At 41.4% G+C, this 14,600-nt stretch overlaps 1 protein-coding gene across 6 annotated transcripts in view; it reads left to right on the top strand.

The window, feature by feature from the left end:
* The window catches only part of GRIK4 (glutamate ionotropic receptor kainate type subunit 4), a 371,582-nt gene that overhangs the window by 225,644 nt on the left and 131,338 nt on the right, over window positions 1-14,600 (top strand). For all 6 annotated transcript variants that reach the window (XR_013538229.1, XM_020792582.3, XM_072979221.2 and 3 more), the window contains exon 3: window positions 6,260-6,424. Coding sequence is in view for 5 of the 6 variants with exons in the window: in XM_020792582.3 (XP_020648241.3) it covers window positions 6,260-6,424 (165 nt within the window). In the remaining variant the exon portion in view is untranslated. The remainder of the gene's footprint in view (window positions 1-6,259; window positions 6,425-14,600) is intronic.

The following is a 14,600-nucleotide window of genomic DNA, read 5'->3' as shown; positions in this document are numbered from 1 at the left end:
GGAGAAGGCTGTAGGTGCAGATGTTTGTATGTATGAGTAATATGTGGGAGAGACCCATAGAAAGATAACAAATTTATGTATATTCAGGTTAAGCTGGAAAGGGCAGGAAAGCAGTAGGGAGAGCCTAGGAGATAGAGCTCTTGAAAGTTACATTTTCTAATCCTTAGAAGTTACTTTTCTTATTGGTTTCAGTCTACCCCCTTTAACTTCCCTTGCTGCTGTTAAAAATCCTAATCACGTGGATGTAGAAACTAGGGTGTTTTTGAAGTTGTATTGGTTGGTTGGTTGGTTGGTTGGTTGGTTGGTTGGTTGGTTGGTTGATTGATTGATTGATTGATTGATTGATTGATTGATTGATTGATTGATTTTGGACTTCATCTCCCAGAAGCCTCAGTTAACATTGACAAAGGTCAAGAGCATCCACAGCAACGAAGCTTGAGAACTGCTGATGTAGGTCAGAGGACACATGATGGAAGTTCTAGAGGCAGTCACAGAGAAGGCCCTATCACATGTCCTGGACCAATGGAATTTTAGTCATATAGAGATGCAAATAAGAGACAAATTTATCAAGTTAGAGAGAACTGGCAAGATAGAGAAGAGAAAGATGGCTGAATTTTAATCTCCCCTCCCCCCGATGGATAAAAGCATGATCCTTGTGCAGGCCTGCTTGTATCATGTAAGAAATTCCAGTCAAATGAACAGTTGCCTCACTGATGTTCCACAAGAGAGAAACCTGCTAAATCAAGGGAGGTTGAAAGGACAGGAAGAAAAAGCACCCAAAGAGGAACAAGACTGTGAAGTCATTTCATGGCTACCACAGTTCAAAGGATTTCCCATAAATTTGAATGGATTAAAGACTTATTTTATGTATGTCTCCGTACTTCGCCGACAAGAATAGATGAAAGTGAATTTAAATAAAGATTTTAGTTGCTTCTTAATTATGCTGTTATTATGCCAGTTTTGGCAAAGTATTCCCCAGACGTGAAGTTTTTTTTAAAAAAAAAAAAATCAGCCCTTTAAAACGTTAAATTACCCTTTTAGTCTGCCAGCGATAATGATAAATACAGCTCAGTTCAATCTCATTACCCACTCTGATTCATGGGCTGGATTAATATTTGGTAAAAACTAACTACCCCTCACTATAATACTGTGGATATGCAAGAAAATATTAATGGCACAAAATTACAAAATATATCTGCCGGGAATTGGTTTTCTGCATAATTAGGGGGAAAGAAATGGAAGAGTTATTATTTTATGGAGATGTAACTGCTACCGACTGGGTGGAATGGCAGGTGTCTGCTGTGGTTTGAAAAATATAGCCTGGTGGTGTTCACTTTCCCTCTTCACCATATCTGGCCTTATCTTTCTGTTTATTTGCTGGACTCTGGAATATGTTCTAGGTACAGTGGTCATGTCTTGTACATTATAGAGGTCATGCCTCCATTTGAAGTGCTTTTGACAACTCCTCTATTTGAAAGTATTTTCTGCTTAAAGGTCTACTGTATAATGATAAAGAAGCACAGAGTCCATAAAAATAATGGGGTGCTAAGAAGGAAGAGCATAGGATTTAAGCAAGAATGTAGGATGTTTGTCATTCTATGAGCTTTTCTTCATCTCTGTATCTTGCAATTACCTTACCCTTGTCTTGTGGTGGATCATCAGGAGCTAAACATGAGCTGTGCTTGCAAGTTAAAGACTCTGTTAAAGTCACAAGGCAGGGGCCATAAAATTTGAAGCAATCATAGTAGGACAGTCACCCATAGTCAACCTATGATGTTTTTTAATCATGTCTTTAGAAGGAGAGCTCTTTTAAAGATAAAAGACAAATGTTTACCTTAGCAGGAGCTTGTCATATTTTGTGTGTGTGTGTGTGTGTGTGTGTGTGTGTGTGCGTGTGTGTGTGTGTGTGTGTGTGTTGCAAATTATTTTGCTTCTGTTTTGTAATTAATCTTTGGGACATAAGCAGTAGTCTCAATTGCAAGTTTTATTTCTAAGGCATGAACATTTGAAGAAATTGTGTATCTGAAGGGAAAACATTGCAATAAAATGTGCATTTTTCATAGATAATTTGGCTACTATCTTTCTGCTGGTTGAGGCATATAAACTTTCACAGTAGAAACCAGATGGCGATTCGGGGAATGATAATCATCACATCTTAAGAAGCCTCTTGATTTTTGGTGCTGTTAAATATACAGATCCTCTGCCAATTAAGAAAAAAAGGTGGCAGGTCTATTTTAGCCTTCCATCACCTTTTTTTCTTCTTCTTTTCTTATTCACCATCATTTCCATGCTTGTTAACTTTTTAAAATCCAGAGATCTCTATTCCTGGCCTTTGAGGAAAGCTCAGCCTTTTTCAGCTTCATAATGAGCCAAAGATTCACTTAATGTGTGTTGCACATCACGGTGTCACTTGCGTGTAAGCTGAGCAGAAAGAACGGTGTTGCCTCAAGGATGAAAGACACTTTCCGAGGCATCTCCCTGGGGGTGGAACCACTCCTTTTATTTGCTTATTTGATTCTGGTCAAGGAATGAACAAATGCAGATATGTATTCTCAAAGGCTTTCATGGCCGGGATCTGATGGTTGTTGTGGGTTTTTCGGGCTCTTTGGCCATTGTTCTTCCTGACGTTTCACTGCAGACTAAAACAACCAGAAAAATCAGCAGTAGCTGAACATGCCCTAAAAATAGCTGGACATGAAATTCTATTTCAAAATACTGAAGTACTAGACAACACCAGCAATCATTATGTTAGACTGCACAAGGAAGCCATTGAAATCCATAAGCACCAGCAGAGCTTCAACAAAAAAGAGGAAAGTCTAAAACTTAACAAGGCCTGGCTCCCAGCACTGAAAAATACAGCGTGCAAAAGGTCAGTGAACTCTACCCAGCCACAAGGACCAGGGATTATTGTACAAAAAAGACCAGCTAAAGACACCCATCAATCACAGTGACAGATAATCTCTCCTCCTTTTCACAACAATACATTCACAACAAAAACACGCTGATCACCATCATCACCCTATCTCCTGAAAAGGACAAAAGCTGTTTCCACAGCTATAAATACTGATTTATACAACAAACAGCAACAGAGCATGGACAGAGTTCCTACTCCAGTCCTCTGAAGATGCCAGCCACAGAGACTGGTGAAACGTCAGGAAGAACAACCTTCAGAACACAGCCAAAGAGCCTGAAAAACCCACAACAACTATCAAATGGAGATATATTTGGGAAATGTTGGAATTGCCTGATCTACATATGTGTATGCTTCTGTTTGGCAATCGACTTGTCTGTCAGCGTAGTGTCCTGCACTTGCTTCTTTCTAAAGATGAGAATCATGAAGACTCAGAGCAGGATCTTCTTAGTAAGGAAGTTGAGAGGGAGTGGTCTTTGATGAAGCCTTAATCCTAATCAGGACCAGCTCCAGATTTTCTTCTAAAAATCTCTGTGTGTGTGTCTCCCTTATTTTCCACTTTGTCATTAATCATGGTTGCATCTATTTGGACCCGGCCACCTCATCCCTCCACTGCATTCTGCTGCATTTTACAGAAGACCAGCTCCTAGTTAGAGTAGCCAAAGATGGTTCTATAGCCAAAAGAAAGCATAAGCATTTTATTGCCCAGCACTTAATGCAAGGAATTGAACCAAAACTCTTCTGCATGCAAAACTACTGTTGCCTTGTAGTTGTTGACAATAATAATGACCAAAGTCTCTCTGGTATGCGTAAATATTTTTCCCTCCCTCTGATTATCTCTCAGCAAATAGTTTGAGATGCTAGGAAAGTTTCTGAGAGCTGTTAAGCTTTTTAAGGTGGTTTGACGATATTTGAAACCTGTTTGAATTTTTCGTGAACCTTTCCATGATTGTATTTTGTCACCCTCTTTTACCCACATTTGAGGAACGCCATCCTTGTTAGTTTGGAAGAATGAAAGAGTACTAAAGACCATTATTAGAAGAGCAAGGCTTTTTAGAGAGATACTAAATTCAAATACCCTCTGACGAAAAGCTTGAGGAAGTGAGGGGGATAGTGAAAAATATTCACCGTGAGAGTCTGTGCTATTCAGTCTTTATACTGGCTAGACCTAGCCTTGAATGTTGCATAGCCAGCTGAGAGCAGGGGTCAGAAGAATTACGTGTAGGTTGGTAAGCAAGTTTCATTCTGTCCCTGGGAGTGTGAATCAGATTAATGGTTTCTTAGCAGGTTACATGTAGTAATAGTTGTTCAACACAACAACTTCGTGCATGGGCCGTATTATGCCGCTTCAAGCATGCAGGAGTACACTTTGCAGCTTCAGCAAAACAGAATAAATCTTGTTGCCTTAGAATCCCAGAGGTAAATAGTTCTCAAGTTGTTTGTACTGGATAACATATATTCATTGCTCCATATGTATTAACTGCCTAACTTAACTCTCACCAGTGCTTCTGTTATTAAGATGATTGTTGCTTCCTCCACCCTGTTTTGCTCCGATCCCACCATAAACCATGTTCAAGATCCCTATATATCTAAAGTCCTAAGATTATGGTCACCAGATGACCCATGAAGCAAACATTTTTTAAAAATAAAATCCATGAATTGGGCCATTTTGTGGTTTGTTTCGGGGCACTTTGGGGAAACGCACCTGCTCAAAAGGAAATGAAATACCAATCTCTAATCGGTGTTGGGCTATAACTTGTAAAACACACACACACACAAAGCAAGTCCCCTCAGGAGAGTGTTCTTTGCCAAGCATGGAAGGGATGGGGAGGAGAATCAGCTGAAGACTGGGTGCAGTTGAAAGTTGGGGTTCAGGGGCCATTCTAACACTCCTCAAGGTCCCAAATTGCATGAACCACAAAATGGTTCATTCTCTTGGCAAGTTTGTAGTTCGTGACAGCGACGAACTCTCACGAACCACCGTTTTCCCGGTTCGTGCCCATCTCTAAGTGTATGCTCTGTGTACACTCTGTGAAGGTGGGTTTCAATGCACAAAAGCTCGTGTTGCGATGAATCCTTTTGCCTTGGCCATCATGATTGCTGTATTCATACATAAGAAGCATTCAGCAGTTGCTTGCCGGGGAAAGGAGTTTTCATACTGTTGGGAAGGTGGAGTGAGAGGGCTGTAGCTTAGGGGTGAAAACACGTGCATGCCAAAGGTCCCAGTTTTAATCCTTACCCTCTCCTGGTGTGGCTGGGAAAGACCTTTGTCTGAAACCCCAGGGAGCTGCTGACAGCTAATGCAGACAAAACTGAGCAAGGTGGACCGATAGCCTAACTCAAGGATGGGGCTGCTCTTCCTTGCTGCTCAAGTCATGAGCCCCTACCTGTACAGCTCCTGCTCTTAGGAAGTCTTCCTCTCTCCCATTTTCCCCTTGTCTTCTCCGGGCTCTATTCCTCCAAACCATTTCTTCTTCCCAGGAACCCCTGCTTAACCTGCTATCTTCAAGCTGTCTTGTCCTTTCCAACCCCCCCCCCCCGCTTCCTCCATTCTGTATGTCTTCCCTAGGCTCTTTGTGGTATCTGCATCTTTCCCTAGGAGCTGAGAAACTTGGCTAGCAGTGCCTTGTCTGTTTGGCTCATAACGTCTTGACGGCATTGCATCAAAGCACAAGAAACTGCCTTATACAACTCAGATTCTTGTTCTGTCTCACCCATTATTACCAGGATTCTTTCCCAGCCTAATGTGGAGATCCGTGATATTCCCTGATAGTCTTCAACCCAAGTACAGTACTAGCCAAACTAAACCTGCTTATTTTCTGAAATCAGATGAGGTTGGATGTGTGTAGATTAGTGCAGTGTTTCTTCTAGTCACTACTAGATTCATGGGGGGTATTGAGTGCACTAAATAGATAGATGTACTGAGAATAATTCATGCACCAATAATAATAATACAAATTTCCTTTCCTGACCCTCTTTTCTGACTAAAATTGAATAGTCAAGAGCAACATATTTTATTAACAAGCCCTGACAAACGATTCTGCAGATTTCTTTCTGGTGCATCGCTGAATATTGAGATTAATGTTAAATGTCCTCTGTTTTTTAAACCTTTCCACAAGGAAACAGAGCACAGCGCTCCTTTCTCCTCTGCTGAAATGCACACATTTTGGGGAGCAGATTACATTTGTTGCTTATGCTCTGTTTTAAAAGCCGCTTTCTTGCTTAGGCCAGTGAAAGGGGCTGGAAAGCTAAATAACCCCTAAGCGTGCAGCTTGAGAATTGCCATTAAGGATTCTGTTATATTGCTTTCCTTCCATGCCCAGCTCACCTTCCACTCTCTTCCCACAGCTGCCATTTTGGACGATCCAATGGAGTGCAGCAGAGGCGAAAGGCTGTCCATCACGCTGGCCAAGAATCGGATTAATCGAGCCCCAGAGCGGGTGGGGAAAGCCAAAGTGGAGGTGGACATTTTCGAGCTGCTGAGAGACAGCGAATACGAGACCGCTGAGACCAGTACGTACATCTCTGGGGGTTGGTTGTGTGAGCAAGGCTTCGTTTCTAAGAATGATAAAACAACATTAACAAATAATAATAATGGTACTCAGGTAGTGGATCACCAGCTTCTAATTTAAAAAATGTTTTGCCTAGCACCTATTGTATACTGAAGATCCTTTAGCTATATGCATAAATCCTGTTGTTGCTATTACATTTACTATATTTTGGGTTTATCAATTCATCCTCTAAGGCAGTGGTCCCCAACCTTGGGCCTCCAGATGTTCTTGGATTTCAGCTCCCAGAAATCCTAGCCAGCAAAGGTGGGGGTGAAGACTTCTGGGAGTTGTAGTCCAAGAACATCTGGAGGCCCAAGGTTGGGGACCACTGCTCTAAGGAGTCCATTGTAATCTGCAACGGTTTTGGGGGCAAGTCAAAGCAAGATGTTGGCACCAACCTGTTCAGGCAGTGGCAAGTGTTGGGATAGCTCATTGTTTTAGGCATCTGGCTGCCGAGCCAGAGGTTGGCAGTTCGGTTCTCTACTGTGCCTCCTTAATGGGATGGATCCAGTGATCCACAGGGTGCCTTCCAGCTCTACAGTTCTAAGATTATTACTATTACTAATGTACGTGTTTGGTGGCACTGTCACTGCCCCACTGCCTGGGGCAACCACCTCTACTTAGCTAGCCCCATAGCTTACAAGTTCTGTATCCGGGCAATTGAAGCATAATTGAAAGTCAAAGACCTCTGAGTTTGAGGATTCTGGAAGTTGTAACACAGAATCGATACAAGGACATCTGCAAGTGGGATCTGAAGGCCTTAGGAATGGACCTCAACAGATGGGAAACCCTGACATCTGAGCGTTCAGCCTGGAGGCAGGCGGTGCATCACGGCCTCTCCCAATTTGAAGAGACCCTTGTCCAGCAGGCTGAGGCAAAGAGACAGTCCTGAAAGCAGCAAAATTAGGGAGCTGGACAGGGGACAGATTGTATTTGGTCTTCAGTGTGGAAGGGATGGTCACTCTTGAACTGGCCTTCTCAGCCACACTAGATGATGTTCCAAGTTCTCTATACACAGCACGTTGCCATAGTCTTTCGAGACTGAAGGATGCCTAATGAAGCCCAGAATAAGTAACATTTCCAAGCATTGCCAAGGACCAAATACATGTGTAATCCAGATTAGAAGAGCAAGGCTGTATTGTGTTCTGGTTCCAGAACATTAAAAAAAAAACAAAAAACAACCCAGAGTATTTGTCCCACGAGATTTTCTATTCAAGCTGGGCACCTGACAGGCCCATTCTCTCCTCCTCTTCTTCTTGTACCAATTAAATGTTTTTATCATCCCTCCCATGCTTTCATAAAGATGATCCTATGCATATTTCATAACCAAAGAGATCCAGTTGGAACCAATGGGATTACTCACAATAGTAAAGCATAACCCTTGGTTGTAAGCTCTGGAAGATCAGGGTTCACATTAGTAACACCAAGTGTCTCTTTAGTTAGCGGAGTGCCCTCAAGACACTGGTCTGTGATAATTACCTAAGTGTGTAATGGGGTTTGATAATGGCCTAGCAGGATGGTCGTGCTGTTAAAGTTGAGTCTCTCTTCCAATTTATTTTAATTTTATTTTAATTTATTTTCACGCATGAGTAAGGACCGGAAAATTTTCATCGCGGTGCTGTGTTGCTACCTCAGGCGTGTCTGGGGCGGGAATGGAGGTCGTGATTTAAGAACATGTTAGCTAGCATTTGTCAATTAATATGCTATAAACACTGCTTTGTGCCTTGGATGCAGAAACAGAGAACATTTGAAAATAATAGTTCATTGATCTGACATTTTAAGTCTTGATGAGTTTCACTTTAGATCTGCCCTCCCTGCTTTTTCCTCCTTTTATAAACCAAAAAGCAGGGTGTTTTTTTTTTTCTCTTTCCAACTTTTAGCACATTTAAAATACATGAACAACCCCTTGCATTTTGCTTCCGAAAAACAAACTTTGAATATTGCTGGGAGAATATTCGGTCCGCTGTGAATCCTGAAAGGAAGAAATAAATTCACGGAAGGATTTATCAACAGCTGTTGATCTTAGTGCTAAATGAATTGAACTAAACTGAATATCTACCTGTAAATGTTTGTTGGGAAAGGGGGTTTGCTATGGAGCTCAAGAATATATCTCCCTGCACACAAGCAAAAAGCAAAGAAAAAAAATACCCTTTTATACTGTACCTCCTTGGTTGCTGCAGTGCTGAATTTTATTTTGCTTCTCTGATGAAACTTCGGCACCCCCTTCCACTCCTCGGCTTATCTTTCTTTCTCCAAAGGTCTGGCCATTTAGGAGTGTAATGATGCTTCAGTGGTCCATAGGCAATCAGAACAACTTCTCCAATCGGATAGGATGTTTCATACCCCTTTTTGCACTTCCAGCACACAGGAATAAAACTGCCATGGAGGAAATTGGAGCAGCTGATAAAAAGCCTTTAGGAAAATGTCCCCAATGATTCACCTCCATAGATAGAAAAGTTGCATTTTAGGGAGTACCAGATGCTGATCAGCCAGTTTGAGTAAGCCATAACCAGAAACTGGAAAAAAATCTAAAATAAGAGCAAAATATTCTTAGGTTTCCATGATGGATCTCAATGAGACTCACAGATCATTGAAACAGCAACAACAAAAGGAGTTTAGAAATATACAAGAAGCATTAAGACTTTATTAACCATAACAATATTAAAGTGACCGTATCAAAGCAAGTTAAAAATATGCATTTTTTAAAAGCACATCAAAAATGATATAAATAGCAATACACCATCAGATAACTAGCCATTAGTTATCATTAAATATTTAATTAGACATTAAATATTTAAATCCTGTCTGAAAAAAAATGTTTTCTAGATAGAATAATAATAACTAGTATCTGCTGTCAGGGTGGTTATCGCATGTGACAACCCTGGCAGGGTTTTTCTACCTATAAGGTACTCATATGCGATTGACTGGTTCCTCCTTCTGAAAGCACTCAGGAATTGGACTGCAGGTCGAAAGCTGCACAGGTGGCCTGGCACGTAACCCAGTGGTCCCCAACCTTGGCCCTCCAGATGTTCTTGGACTTCAACTCCCAGAAATCTTGGTTAGCAGAGGTGGTGGTGAAGGCTTCTGGGAGTTGTAGCCCAAGAACATCTGGAGGCCCAAGGTTGAGGACCAGTGATGTAACCCATCAGCAACACACGTTCCAAATGAGCGGCAGTGGTGATTTGAACTTCTAATTTTCTCAGTATCATCCTAATTTTAGCATATGTGCTGCCAAACTTCTGACCCCTAGTTCTTCTGCCAGGTGTTCCAACCCACTGAGCTGTACTAGCTCTGTCTGAACTATACCAGTTCCTATTAGAAGCAATGAGGGAGTATTTCACTGTGTTTTCCTGTCCAATGGGTAACAATGAGGCAACACATTTGTAAAACACAGCAGAATGAATTACTCACTTCCCTGAAGTGTCGATAACAACCGCGGCAACACAGATACTGGGAATTAATGTGTAACACAATGAGTACCTTTTAAAGTGGAATCGTCTTGAGCTCTGGCTGTAAATTTTATTTCTGGCTTGTGACTGGCCCAGTGGCAGATGACTGTTGTGTCTGGATTGTTGCCTTGAATGGTCCTCTTAACCTCGATCGCAGGTGTTCTCTCCTCAGTCCTCTCATGTAGGGACTCAGTCAGAGTCACTCTTGATTGCAAACAGTTCAGAAAAATAGCAACCAACCATGGTTAATGGGGCATAAATTTCTCTCATTGTGAAACTGACTTGCGCTAAAATTTGGAATTGCATGAATGAGAAGTTGAACGAAACCAGTATATAACAGGCTGAGTGCTCATACTGGACTGAAGGCCAAAAGGCCATATCCTGAAAAAAGTGATGTTCAGGAATTCCGAAACCCAAGCTTCTTACTGCTATCCTCCCTGTCCGTTTCTTAAGGCTGAAAGCTTACCCAGTCAGGATTGTTGTACCTCATCAGATGTTGGAGAAGTAGTACAGTGGTGCCTCACAAGACAATTGCCTCACGGGATGAAAAACCCGCAAGACGATTGGTTTTTGAGATCGCTATGGTGCTTCGCAAGACGGTTTATTCTATGACCATGCTTCGCAAGACGGGTTTTTTTTCCCCAAAGACCGATGCCTTCCAAGACAAATAAATTTCATTCGTCTTGCGAGGTTCCCATAGGGAACCTCACAAGACGATTTTTTCGCAAGACAGCTGTTCTCGCGGGACGAATTACATTCGTCTTGTGGGGCAACACTGTATTTAATATTTCCACTCACTGAGTGGAAGACCACTCGGGAGACAAAAAATGGGTATATGAGAGGCCCTTCAACCCTCTGTCTTTCTGCTTACCTTTCTTTTCTTATATCACCCAATAACTAGACTCCTTAACTTTAAGAGCCTTCTAGTTCTCTAAATTCAGCCGACTTTTCACCTTTGGCTCTGTGCAATTGCTTGTTATGGCATATCGTATTAATAAAAACCATTTAGATACCATAACCCATGCCTGCAGGGCTTTTAGACGTGTCTTTAATGCCATTGTTGAATTTCAGGCATTTTGAATTATGTCTGAGTATCACTGTTAAGCAGCCAAATGTCATATTTCCCCAAATTACATGCATCCCAAGTGTCTTCTATGTTATTAGCATTTTAAAGAGGTTCCTGTTATGTACTTATTCATCTCATCCTTCTTCCTTCTTCCATCTATTTTCTTTTCTCCTCTTCTCTTTATAAAACCATGTTTCCACCTAGAAGTCCCAAGAAATGCATCCCTCAGCTAAAAGCCAAATAAATAAAGTATGCAAGTATAAAAAACTGAAGATCAGAAAACATGATCTTGTGTGCTTAACAAATAGTTAAATATTTTCATGCTTACATTGCAGATTTTGACACACACACACCCCAAAAAATACCCCTTCTTTCAGCTTCCACAGCTAAGAGGTTTATTTAACATCCAAAACGAACTGTAGTTCTCATCAGCTGACTGCGATATTTATGGGCGGGCTGATATAGACAGCTGATCTAAATATTGTGTATATTTGGAGTAATCCTTTGGAAAGTTACTTTTCAGGCTACAGTTCCCAGTTTTCCTCAACAGCATAGCTAGGTCCATGTGGCTGGGAGCTATGAGAACAGCTGCCCAAAAAGGAAGCTTTCTAAAGTGCTACTGGAAAGTTACTTTTTTTTTCTATTTAATCATGCAATAGCTGTGGCCAAGGTGGAATGTTTTCATAGTGGAGAGTTATCTTCAGCTATTAGATCGTCTGATAGCAGGGGGTTCCTGCATCCAAACACTGGCATCATCTTATAGGCACCCACAAGCCATTTCCTACTGGTCTTTCCCAAAGACCTTCATTTCTCATCTCCATGGCCTTTTAGGTGATGAGTCTAAACTTCTCTTCCTGATTACGTGCTGCACCGCTGTAGGCATCTCTCCCCAAAGAGATGTGGATTACAGTTGCCCTGGAATTTAGAATTTATTAGGACCTTCTCTGCAGACTGACATAGACGTCTGTGGGTCATCCTACAGGAGAGACAGCGCTGTGAGTAGTTATTCTAGAAGGCTCTCCAGATTTTTGCAGTTAGCATGCACATCTCTCCTTTTGTCATTATTCCAATAGATTAATCTGTTGAACGCATGGCTATTGTTTGACCAGCTTACTGGCTGCATTTTAAAAAGAAGTAGGTAAACAAACAAAGCATCATATTGTACAATCTAAATATTCTGTAAAGCCTCATTCATTTCCAGTCTGGAGTTGGCTAAGCTCTAAATGCATAATAAAATATTCAATAAATTCCCTGTCTTTTATTTTTCTCCTCTAAAAGATTGTTTCCATTTATTGATATATATAATAAATTTCTATATATATTTATGGGTGGGCTGATGGAAATTTATTATATATATCAATAAATGGAAACAATCTTTTAGAGGAGAAAAAAACAGGGAATTTATTGAATATTTTATTATGCATTTAGAGCTTATATATGTAGTAAATATAAATATAAATATATTTATTTGCTGGTGGAAAAAAAAGAGATTTCTTTCCAAGCCAGGGCAAAACCAAAAACTTCTTAATTAGGTGCATGAGTGAGTTCAAACCATGTTTTGATGTGTGAAAAGATATTGTCGTAACCTTGTAGAAACACTTCTGTAACTTGTACTGCTCTGAGATTATCTAAACAGGTTATACAGTAACAGGTTATTGGTTGGTGTTTTTTTTAAGGTTGTTGAAGGGGGCAGTCTTTGCAATTGAAACGCATTGCTGGTGTTTCTAAATCCCATTTATAGAAGTCAGTGTATCCTCTTTGGGCAGATTTTGATGTAATAGCCCGTTTCCTCAGCTGGTCCAAAAGGGAGCTGTCCCCCCCCAGCCCGTCTCCTGTGGGCTCCAGCATGGTGACACTTTGCAGAGCCTCTCCCCATTCTAAGAACCTGGCCTCACTTCATCTGACAGAATGACTTGAAGGATTTCTGGCTTTAATTTAAGGCAGAGAAATAATATTTCAAAAGGATGAACTGGGCCCGCTCTAACTTTAGTGCCGGGGGGGGGAGGGAGAGACCTTTGGAGGGGGCAGAAATACTGATGCTCAGAGATGCTACCATGATTGACAGATGATGATCTCCTGGGTAGGCTGAAGTGTGCTTGGGCGGGGAGGGATGAGTAGCTGAGGACACAGATGGATTATGTGAATCAGCAAACCTCTGGTTGAGAATGGTGTGGAGTTGGGATGGGGGAGAGGATGGGTCATCAGAATGAAAAGGCAATTTTAAAAGTAGGAAAAGAAAAAAAAAACAGAGTAGAATTTCAACTGAAATGATCCACTTCCACACCTAGCATACGGGGGAAACTGGAAAAGCTTATCTGCTGTGTTATGTACTGTCTTTGAAAAAAATATACTGTAACACTCTGGGTCCAAATACATGTGGGTGTAATTTCTGCCCCATTCAGATGACAGCAGGGCTGCATCTACAGATTTGCAAGATCTTGCAAATGCAGTCATTGATTTTTAACTTAAGAGAAAGTAATTTGAACTTGATTAAGATGGAAATTAATTTAAACTTTATTTTCAACTTCCATTAGAAACTCTCTCCCCACACACACACTAATAGAGTAATCCTGGCCATTGCACATGACAGAAGCACCCATCTGCCAGTGGTGGGGAAATATGTCTGACCTAGAAGACCTTCTGTGGACAGGGGCACAACCCTGCACTCCCCCTAAGAGGCCTCAGAATAAGTAACTGTTCCAGCCTGGAAGAGTTAATTCTGCAATTGCTATTTAATTCTTTTCTCTGCCCATTGGAACCAATTGAGGGGGATGTGTCAAAAATGCCAGACTAAATAAGGACAGGGAAGATTTTTTTTTCATGGGGGCGTGTGCAGATTTGAAAACAAACTCATTCGTGCGTCCCAGACCAAGGTGCAGAATGAAATAACAGTTTTTTTCTGTGCTTTGGGCACTTCACCAAATTTCGTGACGCAGTTCTTAGCTCAGAAATTGCATTGACGAGTGCCTGTGTTCAGGAAAGCTGTGTAGGCAATGTGTGTTGTTGAAAACTATATTCAAAAAGAAAGAAAAGAGAAAGAAAGAACCACCATCTTTCTGCCAGCAAAAGCTTCTTCTGCTAGCTTCTCTGAAAGGATTGGCCAAGAGAGTCATCTGTAGCTGGAGTGCTCTTCTGTTCCCTGGTCTGCTGACAGATGAGCCGAAATAAATAAATAAAAGTACGGAGTGGCGGATCAGCCAAAAGAGGAGCCAACAAATAGCACATCCAATCCTCCCCCATCCACCCCAGGCACATATGGCACCATAATGCTGGTTCCGAGTCAGTCAAGAGCAGCAGTAATTTCCAACGTGCCTAGACTGGCAGAAGACTCAATTGGGCAGTGCTTCAGCAGGGCTAGCATTGACTCAGCTGGTCCATTTTGTACTGGTCTCAATGTCTCTAGCACTTTTATTTGTAGATAGACATAAAGAACACCCTCCCACAGGAAGCCAGGCCAGCCCCATCTTTGCTGTCCTTCAACGAGCAGGCAAAGACCTTTTTCCATGATGTAAGCTACCTTGGGTCCTTTTAAGGAGAAAGGCGGAGTAAAAAAAAATAATTTAAACAAGCAAACAAAACAAGCGAAGAGTCCTCTGCCCAATCATTCACTAAGTATTAAATTT

This window comes from Pogona vitticeps, chromosome 8, assembly GCF_051106095.1.
Source record: "Pogona vitticeps strain Pit_001003342236 chromosome 8, PviZW2.1, whole genome shotgun sequence".
NCBI lineage: Eukaryota > Metazoa > Chordata > Lepidosauria > Squamata > Agamidae > Pogona > Pogona vitticeps.
This window is presented reverse-complemented; position numbering and strand designations above follow the sequence as displayed.